Source organism: Bombina bombina, chromosome 7 (genome assembly GCF_027579735.1).
Source record: "Bombina bombina isolate aBomBom1 chromosome 7, aBomBom1.pri, whole genome shotgun sequence".
NCBI lineage: Eukaryota > Metazoa > Chordata > Amphibia > Anura > Bombinatoridae > Bombina > Bombina bombina.
In genome coordinates, this window is record NC_069505.1 from 519,334,076 (window position 1) to 519,356,663 (window position 22,588).

A 22,588-nucleotide genomic window follows, 5' to 3' on the forward strand; every position below is an offset into this window, starting at 1 on the left:
TCATACAGACATCGTTCTGGCCTTTCTCAGATCACACGGATGGAAGGTGAACATAGAAAAAAGTTCTCTGTCTCCGTCGACAAGAGTTCCCTTCTTGGGAACAATAATAGATTCCTTAGAAATGAGGACTTTTCTGACAGAGGTCAGAAAGTCAAAACTTCTAAGCACTTGTCAAGTTCTTCATTCTGTTCCTCGTCCTTCCATAGCGCAGTGCATGGAAGTAGTAGGGTTGATGGTTGCAGCAATGGACATAGTTCCTTTTGCACAAATTCATCTAAGACCATTACAACTGTGCATGCTCAAACAGTGGAATGGGGACTATACAGACTTGTCTCCAATGATTCAAGTAGATCAGAAGACCAGAGATTCACTCCGTTGGTGGCTGACCCTGGACCATCTGTCCCAGGGAATGAGCTTCCGCAGACCAGAGTGGGTCATTGTCACGACCAACGCCAGTCTAGTGGGCTGGGGCGCGGTCTGGGAATCCCTGAAAGCTCAGGGTCTATGGTCTCGGGAAGAGTCTCTTCTCCCGATAAACATTCTGGAACTGAGAGCGATATTCAATGCTCTCAGGGCTTGTGCTCAACTATCAAAGGCCAGATTCATAAGGTTCCAATCAGACAACATGACGACCGTTGCGTATATCAATCATCAGGGGGGAACAAGGAGTTCCCTGGAGATGAAAGAAGTGACCAAAATAATTCAATGGGCGGAGGATCACTCCTGCCACCTGTCTGCGATCCACATCCCAGGTGTGGAAAACTGGGAGGTGGATTTTCTGAGTCGTCAGACATTCCATCCGGGGGAGTGGGAACTCCATCCGGAGATCTTTGCCCAAATAACTCAATTATGGGGCATTCCAGACATGGATCTGATGGCATCTCGTCAGAACTTCAAGGTTCCTTGCTACGGGTCCAGATCCAGGGATCCCAAGGCGACTCTAGTAGATGCACTAGTAGCACCTTGGACCTTCAACCTAGCTTATGTATTTCCACCGTTTCCTCTCATTCCCAGGCTGGTAGCCAGGATCAATCAGGAGAGGGCCTCGGTGATCTTGATAGCTCCTGCGTGGCCACGCAGGACTTGGTATGCAGACCTGGTGAATATGTCATCGGTTCCACCATGGAAGCTACCTTTGAGACAGGACCTTCTTGTTCAGGGTCCATTCGAACATCCAAATCTGGTCTCCCTCCAGCTGACGGCTTGGAGATTGAACGCTTGATTCTATCGAAGCGTGGGTTTTCAGATTCTGTGATAGATACTCTGGTTCAGGCCAGAAAACCGGTAACTAGAAAGATTTATCATAAAATATGGAAAAGATATATCTGTTGGTGTGAATCCAAAGGATTCCCATGGAATAAGATAAAAATTCCTAAGATTCTCTCCTTTCTACAAGAAGGTTTGGAGAAAGGATTATCTGCAAGTTCTCTAAAGGGACAGATCTCTGCTTTATCTGTCTTACTACACAAAAGACTGGCAGCTGTGCCAGATGTTCAAGCATTTGTTCAGGCTCTGGTTAGGATCAAGCCTGTTTACAGACCTTTGACTCCTCCCTGGAGTCTAAATCTAGTTCTTTCAGTTCTTCAAGGGGTTCCGTTTGAACCTTTACATTCCATAGATATTAAGTTACTATCTTGGAAAGTTTTGTTTTTGGTTGCAATTTCTTCTGCTAGAAGAGTTTCAGAGTTATCTGCTCTGCAGTGTTCTCCGCCCTATCTGGTGTTCCATGCAGATAAGGTGGTTTTGCGTACTAAGCCTGGTTTTCTTCCTAAGGTTGTTTCTAACAAAAATATTAACCAGGAGATAGTTGTACCTTCTTTATGTCCGAATCCAGTTTCAAAGAAGGAACGTTTGTTACACAATTTGGACGTAGTCCGTGCTCTAAAATTCTATTTAGAGGCTACAAAAGATTTCAGACAAACATCTTCCTTGTTTGTTGTTTATTCTGGTAAAAGGAGAGGTCAAAAAGTGACTTCTACCTCTCTTTCCTTTTGGCTTAAAAGCATCATCCGATTGGTTTATGAGACTGCCGGACGGCAGCCTCCTGAAAGAATCACAGCTCACTCCACTAGGGCTGTGGCTTCCACATGGGCCTTCAAGAACGAGGCTTCTGTTGACCAGATATGTAAGGCAGCGACTTGGTCTTCACTGCACACTTTTGCCAAATTTTACAAATTTGATACTTTTGCTTCTTCGTAGGCTATTTTTGGGAGAAAGGTTTTGCAAGCTGTGGTGCCTTCCGTTTAGGTAACCTGATTTGCTCCCTCCCTTCATCCGTGTCCTAAAGCTTTGGTATTGGTTCCCACAAGTAAGGATGACGCCGTGGACCGGACACACCAATGTTGGAGAAAACAGAATTTATGCTTACCTGATAAATTACTTTCTCCAACGGTGTGTCCGGTCCACGGCCCGCCCTGGTTTTTTAATCAGGTCTGATGAATTATTTTCTCTAACTACAGTCACCACGGTACCATATGGTTTCTCCTATATATATTTCCTCCTGTCCGTCGGTCGAATGACTGGGGTGGGCGGAGCCTAGGAGGGACTATATGGCCAGCTTTGCTGGGACTCTTTGCCATTTCCTGTTGGGGAAGAGATATCCCACAAGTAAGGATGACGCCGTGGACCGGACACACCGTTGGAGAAAGTAATTTATCAGGTAAGCATAAATTCTGTTTTTTCTAAGCAACAAATAGAATATATTCCATTCTTTAAAAAAATAAACCATGAAAAATAAAATCAATAAACAAACACGTACTATATACACACACACACACACACATGTATTTTTGTGGTAGCACATATACTCCAATTTACTGAAGACAATTATTTTTATTATTATTATTATTTTTGAAATAACTCTGAAAGTGAAATAAGATAAATTCCTTTTTTTCGAGACACAGAGAAGCGTAAAAATGTTACATTTTAATCACATAATTACAAAATAAGCAATATGATTGTATAAAATAAAGAAACACTACAAAATAGTCAGCTGAGCAGAAATATTTTGTTTCATAACAATTCATTTCATAGCTTAAAATGATAATTTGTTCACTATATACTGATATGATAGTGTTTGTTAAAATATGAACTATTTATATTATTTACTTTTTATAATTCTGCACCAGGGCTAGTCTTTGTAAACATTAGTGTTCATGCCCTGAAGTACCCCTTGCGAATAGCCCAAGTACCCCAAGGGTTCATATACATCCTATAGCACATCATGCTTGACTACAAATTGAATAATATACGTACTTTAAATGTGAATATAGTAGTGATTTCTTACAGATGATGTACATGTTGGACTCACCACAAGATGTCGCCAGTGAGCCATAAAAAAATATATGCGCACAGGTGGTCTTTTAAAAAGAGTCCTGTTATTCCTTTTAACAGACGAAAAATGGGAGAATAGCAGTGTTTCGCTATGCCAGTCCTAAGGGCACACTAACAGGCCATATTTTCAGGATTACCTTTGTGAGAGCAGGTTAGTAACTATGGTTACTGATTAGTTGATTATTTCACCTGTGCTCTATTTCAGATTCCCTGAAAATCTGGGCGGCTCCGAGGGCCCTGAGCACTAGATAGCAGCACTATTCTCTGCCATCTAGTGCGCCAGATGCCTACCTAGGTATCTCTTTAACACAGAATATCATGGCAACAAAACAAATTTGATAATAGAAGTAAATTAGAAACTTGTTTTAAATTGTATTCTCTGTCTGAATTACAAAAGAAGATTTTTTGGGTTTAATATCCCTTTAAAAATATTTTTGCTGGAATAAAGGTTACATTAGAACGGTGTAATTTGATTGGTGGACACAGATGCCTTTCAAGAATGGAAAACATTTGTGTAATTTCTGGACATGTGTAAACTATTTGACAAATTCATGGAGTGCAGAGATGTGCATGATAAAATTTAAGTTTTCCAGACATTATTATTATGTGTCTTTATTAAATTGATGTGAAGCTAAAAAATTATCTTTTATGATTCAGACAGAGCAATTTTAAACAACTTTCCAATTTTCTTCAATTTTCAAATTTGCTTCATTCTCCTAGTATCATTTGTTGAAAAGCGGCAATGCACTTTTGGGAGCTAGCTGAACACATATGGTGAGCCAATGACAAGAGGCTTATATGTGCTGCAGGAGAGCCTACCTACATATGTATTTTTTTTCCAAAATGGATATAAAGAAAACAGATTAGATAATAGAAATCATTTGGAAAGTTGTTCAAAATGTCATGCTCTAATCATGAAAGAAAATTTGTAATTTTATTTCCCTCTCATTTTGACTTTACTGTCCCTTTAAAAAACAAAACAAACAAAAAACACTTTTGTACTATGGGCAATTTAAACGTGTAAGGAGATGACTAACTTTTTTTCTTGTCTTGAAGTTGCCTCATGACTTCCTCACGTTCGGCCTGCTGCGATGCTGAAGTGACACGGAAAGACCCCTCACGAGCGAAGCTTGTGCGGCTGGCGTCAAACGAAGCTGTGACTCCGCACTCCTTCTCCCGCTTCTGCTTTCTTTCCAGACAGGCGGCAAAAGCGCAGCCCACAGCATGGCTCAATCGCTCTCCCTGCAAGCAAGGACGATGCGTGAGAAATTGTGTATATAAAAAGAGCACAGATTAAAATTGTTTTGTTGCAAGAAAAAAAAGTTATTTAAATATAAAATCAGATATTAAAATATATATTTTTTTAAATAAAGGGCTAGATTACAAGTGGAGCCTAAAATATTGCTTTCGCGAAAAAGCAATATTTCCACTCCACTTAGTAATATCAGCGCACGCAAATCTGCACTGGTGTTACAAGTTAGGTGCAATGCGAACGTGAGCTCGCGTACGCATTGCACGGAAGCTTTGCGCTCACAGGAGCGCGCTTCCATAGGCTCCAGTGGAAGACTCGTTCTCATGCCGTGAGACACGGCATGAGAACCGAGCGTAGCGAAGGGGGTAAGTTGTACAGCGATTGGCAGCAGATTTAAATATAGATATATGTATATGACTATGAAATATAACATACTGCTAATTATCTGGGTCCTAAAGTGAATATAGCACACCTCAAAGTGTTTAATAATGTCCCTTTAATACTGCTTCTTCTGTGATAAAAAATATTCCAAAATTATAAATTGTATACCTAATATACCTTAAAGGAATGTTGTACTCTAAAATGATATCCCTTTGAATGTGTTCCCAATGGACTATTTTACCTGATGGAATGTAATTTAATTATTCGCAAACGGCTCCTTTAACTTTATTTTGTTCTTTAAACTAGCTTATTTTGCCTTTAGAAACTGTCACCTACACTGAAAATATCAATAATAAATATATTCTCTATGTAAACAGCAGACAATAGCACTAATTAATCTCCCAAAGGGGGAGGGGGGGGGGATTTTTGTATCCAAAACAACTGGCTGTGCTCATTCAAACCCACAACCATAATTATCATTTCAATATCTGCCTATTAGGTTGTGTGTTTAGGTCTACTTTATCTGCAGGTTCAGTCCATTTATGAGGGCATGTTCTTGAGAACAAGAGGGGATTGTTTTAATGAGCAAAACTAACTATTTCAAATACAAAAATAAACACGAAGGGATAATTTCCCATACATGCAGAACTTTGCAGTAGGTATAACAATTCATTTGGAACACATTAAGAAGAAACATATTTTATAAGTTTATAAGGTATATGTATACTAGTCTGTGATTGGTTGTCACATGATAAAGGGGGCCGGCAAATGGTGGGGGGGGAATAAATGTACTGCTTTGTTGAAATTCAGACACATTTTATAGAACAGTGTCCCTTTAAAACAATTCTTCTATGGCTAAATATACATAAAATACAGGATAGAAATTAGCAAGCGGGATCTTTAAAGTTGTATGCAAAAGTTTAAACACTCCCGGGCAAATAACAAGTTTTGTTGATTTTCTAAGTGAAAAGAATTTAGCACAAATTGAGCCTCAGAGGGAACAAAGTCAATGCAACATATTTCAAGCAAATTTATATGCACGGCTATTTGTTGAATTTACCTGACTTAAAGGGACAGGAAACCACAACATTTTCTTTCATGATTTGGATAAAACACACCATTTTAAACAACTTTCCAATTTACTTTTATTATCAAATTTGCGTCATTCTCTTGTTATCCTTTGCTGAAGGAACAGCATTGCACTACTGGCAGCAGCTAGCTGAACACATCTAGTTAGCCAATCACAAGAGACAAATGAGTGCAGGCACCAATCAGCAGCCGACTTCCACTAGTGTAGGATATGTGCGTATTCTTTTTCAACAAGGGATACCGGGAGAACAAAGCACATTTGAAAATAGAAGTGAATTTAAAAAGTGTTTTAAAATGACATGCTCTATCGGAATCATGCAAGATTAATTTTGACTTTCCTATCCCTTTAAAAAAAAAAAAAAAGTGGTAAATAAGTCACATACAAATATTTGGACACCTTCCTTTTCAATCCACTAGCAAACTTTTTTTTTTTTTTTTAAAGATTTTGGAAACTTAAAGGGATATGAAACCCAAAAATATTCTTTTGTGTTTCAGACAGAGAAAACCATTTAAAAAAAGAGTTTCTAATTTACTTCTGTTATCAAATTTGTTTCATTCTTATGATATTCTGTGTTGAAGAGATACCTAGGTAGGCATCTGGAGCAATTCATGGTGCTGCCATTTAGTGCTCTTGCAAATGGGTAAAATTCTTGCACACCTGCTGGCATATACTGCGCCAGACACGTGCACGCTCCTGAGCTACCTCACCTGCTTTTTAACAAAAGAGAAGAAGAGAACAAAACAAAAATGATTATATAAGTAAATTAGAAAGTTGTTTAAAATTAGACGTGTGCATTCATCAGTTTTGTTCAATGTCGAAGTCCAGAGCTTAGTGTGTTGCACTTTCGGAAGAAGAAATCCGTCCCCGAAAAAAAGCAAATGCTGCAAGTGGTCGTCTTCTACCACATTGGCAGTAGAATTGCATAATTAACAAGTGCTTAATTAAAAGACAATGCAATAACACTTACTCTGAATTTCAACTAAGCAGTTGATTTTTTTCTGACAAATTTATTTTTCCCACCATTTGCCGGCCCCCTGTATCCTGTGACAGCCAATCACAGACTAGTATGCCTTATGAACTTTTGCACATGCTCAGTAGGAGTTGGTGCCTCAAAAAGTGTGTCTATAAAAAGACTGTGCAAAATTTGGTAATTGAAGTAAATTGGAAAGTCTCTTAAAACTGCACGCTCTATCTGAATCATGAAAATTTAATTTTGACTTTAGTGTCCCTTTAAAATTGTATGCTCTATCTGAATCATGAAAAAACTATTTGGGTTTCATGTCCCTTTAATTGTTTAAATTGATTCATTAGCCCTAAATGTAGTGGTGACAGTTCCAAAATTTAATAAATAGTCTAAATCTTGGAAACCCTCAGGGTATTGTTCTTAAACTGAACAACCATTATCTCCTCTATGCAGCTGACTGAGGAAGACTATAAAAGGAAGATTTATCCCAACATTCTCTTATTTTGCATGATTGACATGCCCTCCTCTCACACAACTGGTTGTGTGAGAGCAGGGGGCGGGATTGCACAAGAGAGCTGCATTCTTAAAGGGACAGTCTAGTCAAAATTAAACTTTCATGATTCAGATAGGGTATGCAATTTTAAAGTGACAGTCAAGTCCAAAAAAACCTTTCATGATTCAAATAGGGCATGTAAATGATTCAGATAGGGTATGCAATTTTAACCCCTTAATGACAACTGACATACCAGGTACGTCATGCATTAACAAGCAGTTAATGACAATGGACGTACCTGGTACGTCAGTTGTCTAACAGAGTGCTGGAAGTGATCACAATCACTTCCAGCAGCTCTGAGGGTATTGCAGTGATGCCTCGATATGGAGGCATCCTGCAATACCCCTTTACAAGACTCCGATGCAGAGAGAACCACTCTGTGGCCCTCTCTGCACCGGTAGTGATGGTGCCGATGGTGCCTTTGTCCGGTGGGAGGAGGGAGTGTGTGCGCGCGCGTGCACGATGCGCGCGCGTGCACGTGCACGTGCGCACGTGTGCGCGCGTATGCACGTGCACGTGCACAGGCGCGCATTAGCCACACTGACACCAATGAAAAAGGAAGGGGAAAAAAAGTTTTTGTTTTTTTTTACATTTAAAAGGATCTGGGAGGGGGAGGGGGTGGGGGTATTGTGGGGGGGCTGCTACACTACAGAAATAATTAAACATAATAAATAAAATTAAGTTATAAATAAAATTAAAATAGTTTGGTTTGTGGGGCCAAACTGGGTACTGGCAGACAGCTGCCAGTACCCAAGATGGCGGTAATTAGGTAGGGGGGAGGGTTAGAGAGCTGGAGGGGGGGATCAGGGAGGTTGGTGCTAAGGCAGGGGTCCATCACAACTAAAATATTTTATAATTTTTATTTAAAAAAAAACAAAAACTCTTATTTAGTACTGGCAGACTTTCTGCCAGTACTTAAGATGGCGGTAACAATTGTGGGGTGGGGGAGGGAAGAGAGCTGTTTGGGAGGGATCAGGGGGTGGGATGTGTCAGGTGGGAGGCTGATCTCTAAAATTAACCTTGCAAGCTCCCTACAAGCTAACTAATTTAACCCCTTCACTGCTGGGCATAATTCACGTGTGGTGCGCAGCAGCATTTAGCGGCCTTCTAATTACCAAAAAGCAACGCCAAAGCCATATAAGTCTGCTATTTCTGAACAAAGGGGATCCCAGAGAAGCTTTTACAACAATTTCTGCCATAATAGCACAAGCTGTTTGTAAATAATTTCAGTGAGAAACCTAAAATTGTGAAAAATGTAAAGTTTTTTTTTTTATTTGCTCGCATTTGGCGGTGAAATGGTGGCATAAAATATACCAAAATGGGCCTAGATCAATACTTGGGGTTGTCTACTACACTACACTAAAGCTAAAATTAACCCTACAAGCTCCCTACAAGCTCCCTAATTAACCCCTTCACTCCTGGGCATAAAACATGTGTGGTGCGCAGCGGCATTTAGCGGCCTTCTAATTACCAAAAAGCAACCACAAAGCCATATAAGTCTGTTATTTCTGAAAAAGGGGATCCCAGAGAAGCATTTACAACCATTTGTGCCATAATTGCAGAAGCTGTTTGTAAATAATTTCAGTGGGAAACCTAAAGTTTGTGACAAAATTTGTGAAAAAGTGAACTTTTTTTTTTTTTATCGCATTTGGCGGTGAAATGGTGGCATGAAATATACCAAAATGTGCCTAGATCAATACTTTGGGTTGTCTTCTAACAAAAAATATATACATGTCAAGGGATATTCAGGGATTCCTGACAGATATCAGGGTTCCAAAGTAACTAGCGCTAATTTTGAAAAAAAGGGGTTTGGAAATAGCAAAGTGCTACTTGTATTTATTGCCCCATAAATTGCAAAAAAAGCAAAGAACGTGTAAACATTGGGTATTTCTAAACTCAGGACAAAATTTATAAGCTATTTAGCATGGGTGTTTTTTGGTGATTGTAGATGTGTAACATATTTTGGGGGTCAAAGTTAGAAAAAGTGTGTTTTTTTCCATTTTTTCCTCATATTTTATCATTTTTTTTTAGTAAATTATAAGATATGATGAAAATAATGGTATCTTTAGAAAGTCCATTTAATGACGAGAAAAACGGTATATAATATGTGTGGGTACAGTAAACGAGTAAGAGGAAAATTACAGCTAAACGCAAACACTGCAGAAATGTAAAAATAGCCATTGTCATTAAGGGTAAGAAAATTGAAAAATGGTCCGGTCATTAAGGGGTTAAAGGGACAGTCAAGTCCAAAAAAAAACTTTCATGATTCAAATAGGGCATGTCATTTTAAACAACTTTCCAATTTACTTTTATCACCAATTTTGCTTTGTTCTTTTGGCATTCTTAGTTGAAAGCTAAACCTAGGAGATATGCTAATTTCTTAGACCTTGATGGCCGCCTCTAGTCTAAATGCATTTTGACAGTTTTTCACCACTAGAGGGTGTTAGTTCATGTGTTTCATATAGAAAACATTGAGCTCATGCACGTGAATTTACCGAGGAGTGAATACTGATTGGCTAAAAAGCAAGTCTGTCAAAAGAACTGAAATAAGGGGGCAGTCTGCTGAGGCTTAGATACAAGGTAATCACAGAGGTAAAACGTATATTATTATAACTGTGTTGGTTATGCAAAACTGGGGAGTGGGTAATTAAGGGATTATCTATCTTTTACAACAACAAAAATTCTGGTGTTGACTGTCCCTTTAAACAACTTTCCAATTCAGTTATCATCAAATTTGCTTTGTTCTTTTGTAGATAACATTGTGCTCACACACGTGGAGTTAGCACTGATTGGCTAAAATGCAAGTCTGTCAAAAGAACTGAAATAAAGGGGCAGTCTGCAGAGGCTTAGATACAAGGTAATCACAGAGGTAAAACATATATTAGTATAACAGTGCTGGTTATGCAAAACTGGGGAATGGGTAATAAAGGGATTATCTATCTTTTTAACAATAACAATTCTGGTCTAGACTGTCCCTTTAAATTTTCCAAAGCAATGCTACATTGCAAGTGCCGAATGCCAGCAGACAGGTTCTCTACTTGAGACAATACATTTTCCCATTAATGTTTGATACATTTTCCCCTTAACGTGCCATTAAACAGAAAGCAATGTCAGCATATTATTAAAGACACTAGTTAAAGAGACAGTGCAATGTACAATTGATTTTTCCAGATGCAGAGTTTAAAATGCAAAGGAAATTGATCTTTTATGTATAATTTTGTATATGAAATAGCTGTTTCTGCTAATTGAAACCACATCCCAATACAATGGGCTGAGCTTGTAGGGAGAGCATACCTCATTATGTTATCTGTCTAATTATTTACACAAAGTCCTTTTTATCTTCTGTTTTACTGTTTACTCAAAGGCCCCGATATCCAAAACATTGTCAGACCCACGAGAAATTGCCTTTTTGGTCATGCAGTCCGTGGTTCTGGCAATATATTCCAAAACAAGTGGGCTGAACCTCTCTGTTCCCACTAGTGGCGATGTGTCTCTCATAGGAAATGATAGGGATCGCAGCCAGGGTTGGCTCCAGAACGAATGAAATGGGGGGGTATTTTTTTCACGAGGGGGCACGCATTTACAAAGCATGTATGAGAGTGAAAATAAGAGCAGACCTACATATTCTGCAGGAAAGTGTAGCTTCTGGCTGGCTTATCCCCCACTATTAACATTTGGAGAATACGTGCTAAATCACTAGGTAAAAGAATGAAGTCTAAATCCTATGCAGTGCACTAAAACAGAACCATTAAACTTGAGACCCCCAGTGCAATAGCTCCTTAAAAACAATTCACCCCTTAATCACCATGGTCCAAAACCCTTAAACTCATTCTCAAATCTCAATTATGTCCCCTAAACAGCCATGCACCCCAAACCCCCCAATGCAATTAACCCCTTTGTTTGCAATAGCAGGGAGGATACTAGGTTTTCAGGTACTGGTCATTTTATAGATTAGATTTAGCTATGCAGCATTACCTAACAATTCATTATTTTATTTATTATTTTTAAAGCGTATGAGCATATCAATATTTTTTGAGGGGGCACAGCATTCCATTTGGGTGGGCATTGCCCCCAATGCCCCCCCTTGGAGCCGACCCTGATCGCAGCTTCATCAAAAGTCCGCCCATATCGCCACTTAGCTGTAATCTTGGTGGGGGGGGCTGTATTCAAAGTGTGTTTACACAACATAGATGAAAACAAAAATGGTTTTGGTGTAGTAACACTTCAAATTATTCATTGCACATTCGCTAGATTTGTCACACTGGAAATTCTCGCTACTGAAAAGCTGGCGAAGACTGATATGGTTAGGTGTATCTAAGATAGAGGACAGTGCTTTGAATATAACACACTCACGGTGATGTTTCCTCATTAAGATACAACTTAGTTACCCCCATGGAACGCCCATGAAGCTCACATGGAACGCCTATATATTCGTAAAGTCTGCAATCTACTTTGTTAATAAAGACAAAAAACAACAACTTCCTATTAAAGCTACAGGAGTGGGGATTTGTTATATGATAGATGTGTATGCAATGTTTAATTTATCTGGATTGTAATCCCACCTGATGAAGAAGATCTCTCCTTGAAACGCGTAGTGGTTTTTGGAGGATGTACCAAGCCGGTGAGTTTGTGCTTTGGATTGCAGTTTGGTGACTGAAGCGAAAGACTGCCTTACAATTCTAAAGATTTATTAGTGCAAGTAGTTCTTCTTATTTTTATATAAAAGATCTTTTTTGTTAAAATAACATTTTATATATATTAAATATTTTATTAAAAATTATAAAATTGGCTTAGCCTATATATATATATATATATATATATATATATATATATATATATATATATATATATATATATATATATAATTATATTATATTATATTAAAGGGATAGTCTAGTCAAAATTAAACTTTCATAATTTACATAGAGCATGCAATTTTAAGCAACTTTCTAATTTACTCCTATTATACATTTTTAAACGTTCTCTTGGTATCTTTATTTGAAAAAGCAGGTATGTAAGCTTATGAGCCGGCCCATTTTTGATTCAGAACCCTGAGTAGCGCTTGCTGATTTGTGGCTACATTTAGCGACCAATCAGCAAGCACTACCTAGGTGCTGAACCAAAGATGAGCCGGCTTGTAACTTATATTCATGCTTTTTCAAATAAAGATACCAAGAGAACAAAGAAAATTTGATAATAGGAGTAAATTAGAAAGTGTACTATCTATCATTTATCTGTATTGTATAATGTTATAAAATGTATCTAAAGTCTTGTCGTGATTGTATTGCATATTTTGCCTTTACCGTATTTTTCTTAGGAAAATTTCATGTTCGCAATATTAATATTTCATAGAAGACAGTAGTCGCAACTTCTGTTTTTATTTATGTATTTCCAATATAAGTTCTCACTGTCCTGAACGTGTTATACTTAAAATATTGCAACCACACTGTTAAACAACGTTCCAATTTACTTTTATCATCAAATTTGCTTTGTTATTTTGGTATACTTTGTTGAAAGCTAAACCTAGGTAGGCTCATATGCTAATGTCTAAGCCCCTGAAGGCTGCCTCTTATTTCAGTGCATTTTGACAGCTTTTCACAGCTAGATAGTGCTAGTTCATGTGTGCCATATAGATAACATTGTGCTTACTCCCATGGAGTTATTTAGTCAGCATTGGCTAAAATGAAAGTCTGTCAAAAGAACTGAAATAAGGGGCAGTTTGTAGAGGCTTAGATACAAGGTAATCACAGAGGTAAAAAGTGTATTAAAGGGATAGTATAGACAAAATTAAACTTTCACGACTCAGATAGAGTATGCAATTTTAAGCAACTATGTAATTTACTCCTATTATAAACTTTTCTTCGTTCTCTATGTATCTTTATTTGAATGTAAGCTTAGGAGCCGGACAATTTTTAGTTCAGCACCTGGCTTGCTGATTGGTGTTTAAATGTAGCCACCAATCAGCAAGCACTACCCAGGTGCGTGTAAGCTTACATTTTTGCTTTTTCAAATAAAGATACCAAGAGAACAAGGACAAAATTGATAATAGGAGTAAATTAGAAAGTTGCTTAAAATTGCATGTTCTATGTGAATTATGAAAGTTTAATTTTGACTAGACTATCCCATTAATATAACTGTGTTGGTTGTGTAAAACTGGGGAATGGGTAATAAAGGGATTATCTATCTTTTTAAACAATAAAAATTCTGGAGTAGACTGTCCCTTTAATATGTTTGTTATAGTGCTTCAAAGGGGTAAATTTACCATCCATGCAGGTGGACAGGTTTGCAAGTAATGAACCTGTCCGCATGCAATCGCTTGTGATGTTGCATCGCACAGCGAAATGTATCATTGCACAAGAGGATTCTTCTGCAATGGCGCCTCCTGCTCCAGCGCAACCAACTGCACTAGAGCAGAGAATATCCATCAACCTGAAACGAGCGAGTGTCGGTCTGAAACGAGCGAGTGTCGGTCCATTAACTCCTAATCTGCCAACCCCCCACAAAACCTAATAAATCTATTAACCCCTAAACCACCAACCCCCACAACGCAAATAACTAATAAAATTACTAAGCTCCCTAACCTAACACCTAACTTACTTTTTTAAAAAAAACTAAGTTTAAATTAATCTAAAATTACAAAAAATAAAAGTCTAAAATTACAGAAAATAATAAACCCAATTATCAAAAATAAAAAAAATTAAACCTAATCCCTATAAAAATAAAAAAGCCCCCCAAAATAAAAACACCCCCTAATCTAATCTAAACTACCAATAGCCCTTAAATGGGCCTTTTGTAGGGCATTGCCCTACGTTAAACAGCTCTTTTTACATCTAAAAAAAAAAACTAAGTACCCCCTAACAGTAAAACCCCTCACCCACCAAACCCCCCAAAATAAAAAAACTAATACTAAAAAAAACTAAACTACCCATTGCCCCTAAAGGGGCATGTGTATGGGCATTGCCCTTAAAAGGTCATTCAGCTCTTTTACAAGTGTCCATTAAGTCCCTAATCTAAAAAAAATTAAAAAAAATTAAAATAAAAAAAGCCTAAATCTAACCCCCAAATAGGTACTCACGGTTCCTGAAGTCCGGAGGTGAAGTCTTTTTCCAAGCGGCCGACATCTTCTTCCAAGCAGGGACCTCTTCTTTCTTTATCCAGGACCAAGCCGGCGCAGAGATGACCAGGACCGGCAACTGTGGAGCCATGGAGCTCTTCGTACAATCGCCGCTGTACACTGACTATTGAATGCAAGGTACGCTTGTAAATATGGCGTACCTTGCATTCCTACAGACTGAAAAAAATAAAATCAGCCAATAGGAGAGCTACTCAAATGTATTATTATTATTTTTTTTATTATTATATTATTTATTTAAGTAATGTTAGTTTTTTTTTAATTTTAATTGTAAATTAGTATTTTTTAATTTAATGTAATTGGGGTTAATTTAGGGGGTGTTAGGTTAGGGGGCTTAGTAATTACATTAGTTATTTGCATTGTGAGGGGTTGGCAGATTAAGAGTTAATAGGTTAATAAGGTTTAATGCGGTGTGGGGGGTTGGCAGATTAGGGGTTAATAGGTTAATTAAAGGGATGGTAAACTGTATTATTAAAGGGACATAATACTCATATGCTAAATCACTTGAAACTGATGCAGTATAATTGTAAAAAGCGGACAGGAAAATATCACCTGAACATCTCTATGTAAAAAAGGAAGATATTTTACCTCACAATTTCCTCAGCTCACCTGAGTAAGTGTTGTGTAAAACTTTATCTTTAAGTTACTGTTCAGCTGCAGGTAAAAAAATTTTTTACAAAAAATGAAGGAATGAACTGCAGCCAATCAGCATCACTAGTTTCACTAAACTCTCATGAGATTTTATAGTAAACTTCCTTAAACTGAATAGGGAAATAAAATGAGAGTGCACAAAGCTCACTCCCTTGCCTGTCCCGGGACAGGCATACTGATTTTCTGCTTAAAGTCCTTTGCAATGGGGTTTGAATACTTAGGACATTTCGAGGTAAAATATCTTTCTTTTTTACATAGAGATGCTCAGGTGATAATTTCTAGTCAGCTTTTTACAGCTATGCTGCATCACTTTCAAGTGTTTCGACATTTGGGTATCAATGAAATTTGCCAAATGTTTTATTTCATGTTGTATAAACAAATTGCATTTAAAAATAAATAAAAATAAAATCTTACATTATATATTCATTACTTTTGTATCCTATAATTCCTGTCAATCACTTCATTGGCTCCGCCCATCAATGTAGCTGCTCAGCACTTTATAAACATGTACAGCAGCTATTCCCATAATTGTATTACCTTGGTCCCTCAGAAAATGTTGCATTCAAAGTAAAGTGACGAGTACAGCGGGCGGGACTGTTGTCAGTCTGATTGTAATGCAATCATTTTTGAGGGGAGGTGGCTAAAAGAAAAAAAAAATAGAAAACGTTCATTTGCTGTGAACACTCTACTCCTAGTGACGTGTACAGCAGTCCTGCCTGCTGTACACGTCAATCTGTTGCTAATGCAATACGTTTGGAAGGGAGGTGGCTAAAAGGACAAATAAAAAAATTAGAAAGCGCTCATTTATTGTGAACGCGCGGCTCGTCTCCTAGTGATGTGTACAGCGGGCGGGACTGCGGTACACAGTACTTTATTTTTGATGCAACATTTTCTGAGGGAACGAAGTAATAAAATTATGGGAATAGGTCTACTAGTGATGTGCACAGCAAGCGGGACTGCTGTACACGTTACTAGAATCATAATGTAATAATATTGATATGTAAAATACATTTTTTTGAAAGTAGAATGAAAAAAAAAAAGAACATTTACAAAAATTAGAAATTTTGTTGAACATCAATCAGTTGAGGTAAATTATGAATCCTCTTTTGTGTGCCACTCGCACAGAAAAGTAACAAGCACTGACCGACTGTGGTTACTATGCTTGTAATAAAATACATATGTTTAATGGCCCAGATGGCTAAGCTTTTGATTGGGCAGAAAAAAGGGAATAAAAAAAAAAAAACAGGAGGGAGGCTGGCAAGGGAGTATAATCTATAAGATAATAGATGAATAATAAAAAAAAATGAATAGAAGTATTTAAAAAAAAAGAAAAAGGTTTTTATAAAAATTATGGCATGAACCTTATTTTTTTTAAAAGTTAAATTGAAGAGTTTAACCATCCCTTTAAGTTTATTACGTTGGTGGGGGATGGCGGTTTAGGGGTTAATAGTTTTAATAGGTATTTTGCTAAGTGGGTGAATGGCGGATTAGGGGTTAATAGGTTAATTAGATGTTTTGCGATGTGGGGGTTGGTGGATTAGGGGTTAATATACTTTATTAGTTATTGCGGTAGGGGTTGGCGGTTGACAGGTAGATAAATATTGCGCATGCGTTAGGTGTTGGTTATTATTTTCAGGGAGTTACAGTGCTCACATTTTCAGTGCAAGGCTTGCTGCACCTGCCTATGTGTGGCAAGGTGAAAATGGAGTAAAATTTCTCCATTTTCGCCGCGTAAGTCCTTGCACTGAATATGTGATACCAATTTGCAACGCGGCTCTATGTTAGCTTATGGGAGTAAAAACAGCGGGCAACGGGTGAAATATACGCTCCGCATTTATATGCAGCGCCGTATATGTGATAGCAATACCCGACTAAAAACCGGTGACGATGGGTTTTGTGGGTGACACAGCATATGTAATCTTGCCCAAATATGTTAACTCAAGGTAAACAAAGAAACAGAAACTCAGTGTAGCCACTGCCCTCAGTGAGATGAGAGAGCCGTCATGTTGCTAACGTAAGTTGCATTCTGTCCTCTACTGAGCATGGGCAGAAACAAAATTTATGCTAACGTGATAAATTAATTTCTTTCAGGATGGTGAGAGTCCATGAGCCATCATGTGTGGATAAATAGTGTCAGGAAAACTGCTTAGTACCTCACCCGGCAGACCTACATCTTATGAACAGAATAGTTATAACCTCTTCACAAATGTAGATTTGGATAATATCAGGGGTCAAGTCAAGCAGGAACACATGGGAACGGAGTTCCTGGACTATTTTTGCCGGAGAAACTTAGTTCCCTCTAGACAAACAACATAAATGCTTTAGTAAACACTACTGCTGCTGATGGGAGGAGCTAGAGGAAGTCTGGTTAGAGGGATAGTGAGATCCTCTAGTAATGGGCAGTAACAATTCCTACAATACACTAAGTAAAAGCCTGTCAGTGACCCTGTACTGTGTGGAACACATTGTGATTACATTTCTGTGTGACTTGCTCTGGGGTTATTTAGCTCCCCTCAGCAGAAATAGGACTATTGCACCTTAAGTGGTGAGACTCTGTGACAGAAGAGGATTCTCAGGCCCAGAGGCAACCACTGAACCCTTTATTGGATTTAATTTGCTTTTATTAACCCAAGTGATAGACATATAAATACAGTGTGTGTGTGTGTCTATATATAAAACAATATTAATTGTGAGGGGGGGTGGAAGTCTTGGTGAGTTCCCACACTTTATTTTGTAGGACTTGACCCCTGGATAATATGCTAAGTCTCACTCTCAGTATAACCTTTTGAAGGATTGGCTATTCCTGGTTTGTTTGTTTGTTTTTTTGTTTTGATTTCTTTTTATGTTTACTTAATTGGAAAAAACAAGGAGTTCAAGTGCTTTGCATTAAGGGATATCCCAGTAAACTCACTTGCTTTTCATGCTGGAAGTGCCACCCTAAATTATAGCATTTTTGTTTTCACACAATGGGATGGATATACCCCACACTTATATCTCTTTCCTGCTTTATTTTAACCTTTTAATGCCATTATGGCGTTCTATCCCGTCCTAACTGCACTGGGCTTTAACGTCGTTAGGACAGAATAGAACGTCCTAGCCGTTTGGCTGTCCTGAAGTCAATGGCTTTTCCTGGATGCGATCCCTGTCTGGAGGGGGTGCCTAGCGTCATAGGGACGCCCCCTGACTCGATCCCATAACTGAAATCTCGCAATTGCGTGCACGATCGTGGAATTTCAATTTGTCTACATCAGGAACTCTGTTGACCCTGTCATGAACGGGATAAGAAAAACTGTATATGCATAATATATTGTATATTGTATATTTTATCTGTTCTGTATCTGTTCTATTTGTGATTGTCCTGTACCTCAACTCCTTGAATAAAAAATAATAATTAAAAAAAATATATACATATTGCAATGAGTTCTATTAAAGGGACACTGAACTCAATTTTTTTTCTTTCCTGATTCAGATAGAGCATGCAATAGTTTTAAGCAACTTTCTCATTTACTCCTATTATAATTTTTTCTTCGTTCTCCTGCTATCTTTATTTGAAAAATAAGACATCTAAACTAAGAAGCCAGACAATTTTTGGTTCAGCACTATGGACAGAACTTGAATATTGGTGGGTGAATTTATCCACCCATGTTGTTTACCAAAAATGGGCCAGCATCTAAACTTACATTCTTGCTTTTCAAATAAAGATACCAAGAGAATGAAGAACATTTGATAATAGGAGTAAATTAGAAAGTTGGTTAAAATTGCATGCTCTATCTGAATCACGAAAGAGAACATTTGGGTTCAGTGTCCCTTTAAGTATAACCAACTGCTTAGTACTTTTTTTTTATTACAATGAAACAGTTTTAGATCCCTTTAAGTACTGACTTGGAAGTGTTTCAAACTATAGGGCCGTTGCAGTGATATGGGTTTTGTTTTGCATTCCTGGCCAGCTCAATTTGAGATCTTTCTTGGTTTTACAGATTTTGTTTTGGTTCAACAGTCCTTTTTAAAAGGGACATAAAACCCCAACATTTTCTTTAGGGCGCACAATTATAAACAACTTTCCAATTTACTTCTTTTATCAAATTTGCTTCATTCTCTTGGTATCCTTTGTTGAAGGAATAGCAATGCAATAAAGGGACTGAGTTGAACACATGTGGCAAGCCAATGAAAAAAAAGCATATTTTTGCATCTAAATAAACAGCTAGCTCCCAGTAGTGCACTGCAGTTCCTGAGCTTTTGCAGGCATGCTTTCAACAAAGGATACCAAGAGAATGAAACAAATTAGAAAATAGAAGTAATTTTGAAAGTTGTTTAAAATTGCATAATTTATCTAAATCATAAAAGAAAAAAAAAATTGGGTTTTATGTCTCTTTAATTTCCATTAATGATATGAGCAGTAGGGATGGGTAAACGTTTTGCAACATTCGAAAATGAAAACGAATTTTAAAAACATTCGTTCATTTAGAATGTTTGCACAACATTCTAACCATCGTTTTCTGTAATATTACCTCTAATGCTCTCTTTAAATGTAATATTCGAATTATGCAATATTTGAAATGGAAACATTTAAATTGATATATTTGTATCTATTACGTATTAATTTACTAAAGTCCCTCCCACATGAACTATTGAACTTCTGAACAGTTTTTGTGAAATCGAATGTTACATTCGAAATTTTGAATGTTGATATTCGATTTCATGATGAACATTCGAAAACGAAAGGAACATTCGATTAACGAATTTTAATGGATTTTCATTCTTATCAACATTCGATTGTCGAATTCGATTCTACCAAACAAATTACACTTTTAGCACATTCGCCATTCCCAATTGAGCAGTGGAAAGAGCAAGCCGAAAGTTTTTCTTTTCAAATATTGATATTTGATGTATAAGTCACATAGTTGTTGAATTGTGACACTGCTCTTGCTGTAATACCCTTAGGAATATTAGTAGGATTTACTTTCCAATATGGAGTGGACCCACAAATTTTGCGACAATTTGAAGGTATGTTAGCCCCAGCCTCGCTTCAGGTACATTTCAATCTACAACATTTTAGTGTGTGGAATTTCAGTTGCGAAACTATAAACAACGTTTTAGTGACATATTTCAATAATCTCTACGAACTGCAGGTGTTCGGACAAAATAGCGAACCCGACTTCGTGTGACATGGCATCAGCTGTTTGACAAGCGCATTTATTATTATACTGCCAACTGATTTGTATTAGACTCCATTATATATTTAAAAGTACATTTTTGTATATTTCTTCCTCAATAAAGTTGTTTTAAAAATATCAGCATCTAATTCTTTAAAAGTTCAGTCTATTCATTTATCAAAAATAATTGTAATGTGACTCGTTATAACTGTATATTACAGCGATATAAATAAAAGGTCCCGTAATTCTTTGAAATTAAACTACATTACCCATCATGCCTTACATTTACAATCTAAACTTCTGTGCTGCGCGAAACTGGAGCACTGACGTGTGGGAGCAGGATGCCATGACACGGCACGCAAGCACATTAAGGTAAGAAGTGACGTGGTTTGCCGATTCATCGGGTTCGCTATTTTGTCCGAACCCAAGCAGGCTAGTATCAGAAACATGGAGTTATCTCCTTTAATCAAGATAACAATCCAGGTGGTGCAGTAATTTACAGATGATTGCATCCGTTTGAAGATGAGTTTGTGGTGTAAATATGCCCAGTTTTGATAGGCAGGTGCAGTGCTAAATCAGGGCCGTCATAGGACAGGTGGCTAAAAGGTGGGTATGTTAACTAGTCCTTCTCGTTGTTAGTGCCAATGGTTTTGTACTCAGATTTGCTAAAATCTGACAGTAGTGTAGTGCACAGTAAAACATTCACAGAGGATAAAAATGTATTTCAGGAATTATTAACCATATTTCATTCTCCACTCACTGAATCTTTCAGAGCCATGAAGCAGTGGCAAATCCAGCGACGGGTCGTGCCATCTCTGCAGATGTAAGAGAACGCTTTATCGAAGTTGCGGTCTGGAGCACAAAAGGAAACTTTTTCGATTGTTTGATCCACAATGAGATCCTACAAAAAAAAAATCTACACTTCATATCAGGTACTTTACTGGGTAAAAATGTTCAATATAGAAGGGCCACAATATATTCTTTTTGAACTATGGCAATTTCTAAACTAGCCATGGTTTTTTTATGCAAATTCTTATATAACTATTGTTATGTTGTCTTTAGTGTAACAAGAACTTTATACTTTGGTGGCCAATCAAGAGTCAGCTCTTTCTGGGAAAGACATATGCAAGGTGTACACATATAGGAATTAGTGTCAGAAGTGGGATATTATAATACAATCTGCTAATGCTCTATAAGAAGAAGAATCATATGTTTGCATGTGCTTAGAACACATTTCCAGACTGGTAGCTTGATGGACCCTTCTTCCAAGAACAGGAAAATAATTATTACTAGATAACACATGTATAAGGAACACAACAAAGAGTCCAGTATTGATGTATGCACTCGTAGATGTTTACTCTAGTCAGGAAAGACAACTCACTCTCGTACAAGACAAAGGATCAGATTTATAGGGCAGATAAGTGTCATAAAATAAAGTATGCTGAAAGCTGCATAATGCAGGTGCCGACACTCAATTATAGCGCAAGTCAAAATCTCTTTTTAAAGGGACACTAAACTGCTGAGAACAACTACAGTAGCATAGTTAATACTTGCAATTTTAGTACTGTCCATCCTGTAAAAGCAGCTGTCTTTAAAGCTGTACTCTTATATAAATCCATTACACTGGGCGCCGCCGTCTTGGTAAACACATATTGTTGCATCATGTGACACAAGCACTGCGCTTTCAGATTAGTGACACTGCTGGCTTTTTTGACCTCTCACCTTGTACCTTTGGGTTACTTTGCACAATAGAAAGCAGAAGAGCTACATTTTTGCAATATTTTTGCCCATTTTTAAAGTTACATAGCTAAAAAAGCCCTCAGGAATAATACAGAGCAATGCAGCTACTGCAAAAATGTACAGCTTCTGCTTTGTATTGTGCATGCTAAACTGAAGTGCATGATACGGTTTGATAGGAAGACAACCATATCACAGATCTGTGAATGTGCACCACTTCTTTCACAGGGTACAAGAATACTTAAAATCCAAGATGGCGGCGCCCAGTGTGAAGATGCAGAATGTCACTAACCAACACTTTTAAAGGGTTAAATGGGCTAGGATGTGAATAGGTAGTACATG

General features: G+C 37.6%; 1 protein-coding gene across 2 annotated transcripts in view; it reads right to left on the reverse strand.

Moving 5' to 3' along the window:
* NUMBL (NUMB like endocytic adaptor protein) overlaps window positions 1–22,588 on the reverse strand; it is a 157,542-nt gene that overhangs the window by 17,694 nt on the left and 117,260 nt on the right. For both annotated transcript variants that reach the window (XM_053721779.1, XM_053721778.1), the window contains 2 exons: window positions 21,270–21,410; window positions 4,371–4,575 (listed from right to left, as the gene is read on the reverse strand). In XM_053721779.1, coding sequence (XP_053577754.1) covers window positions 4,371–4,575; window positions 21,270–21,410 — 346 coding nt within the window. The remainder of the gene's footprint in view (window positions 1–4,370; window positions 4,576–21,269; window positions 21,411–22,588) is intronic.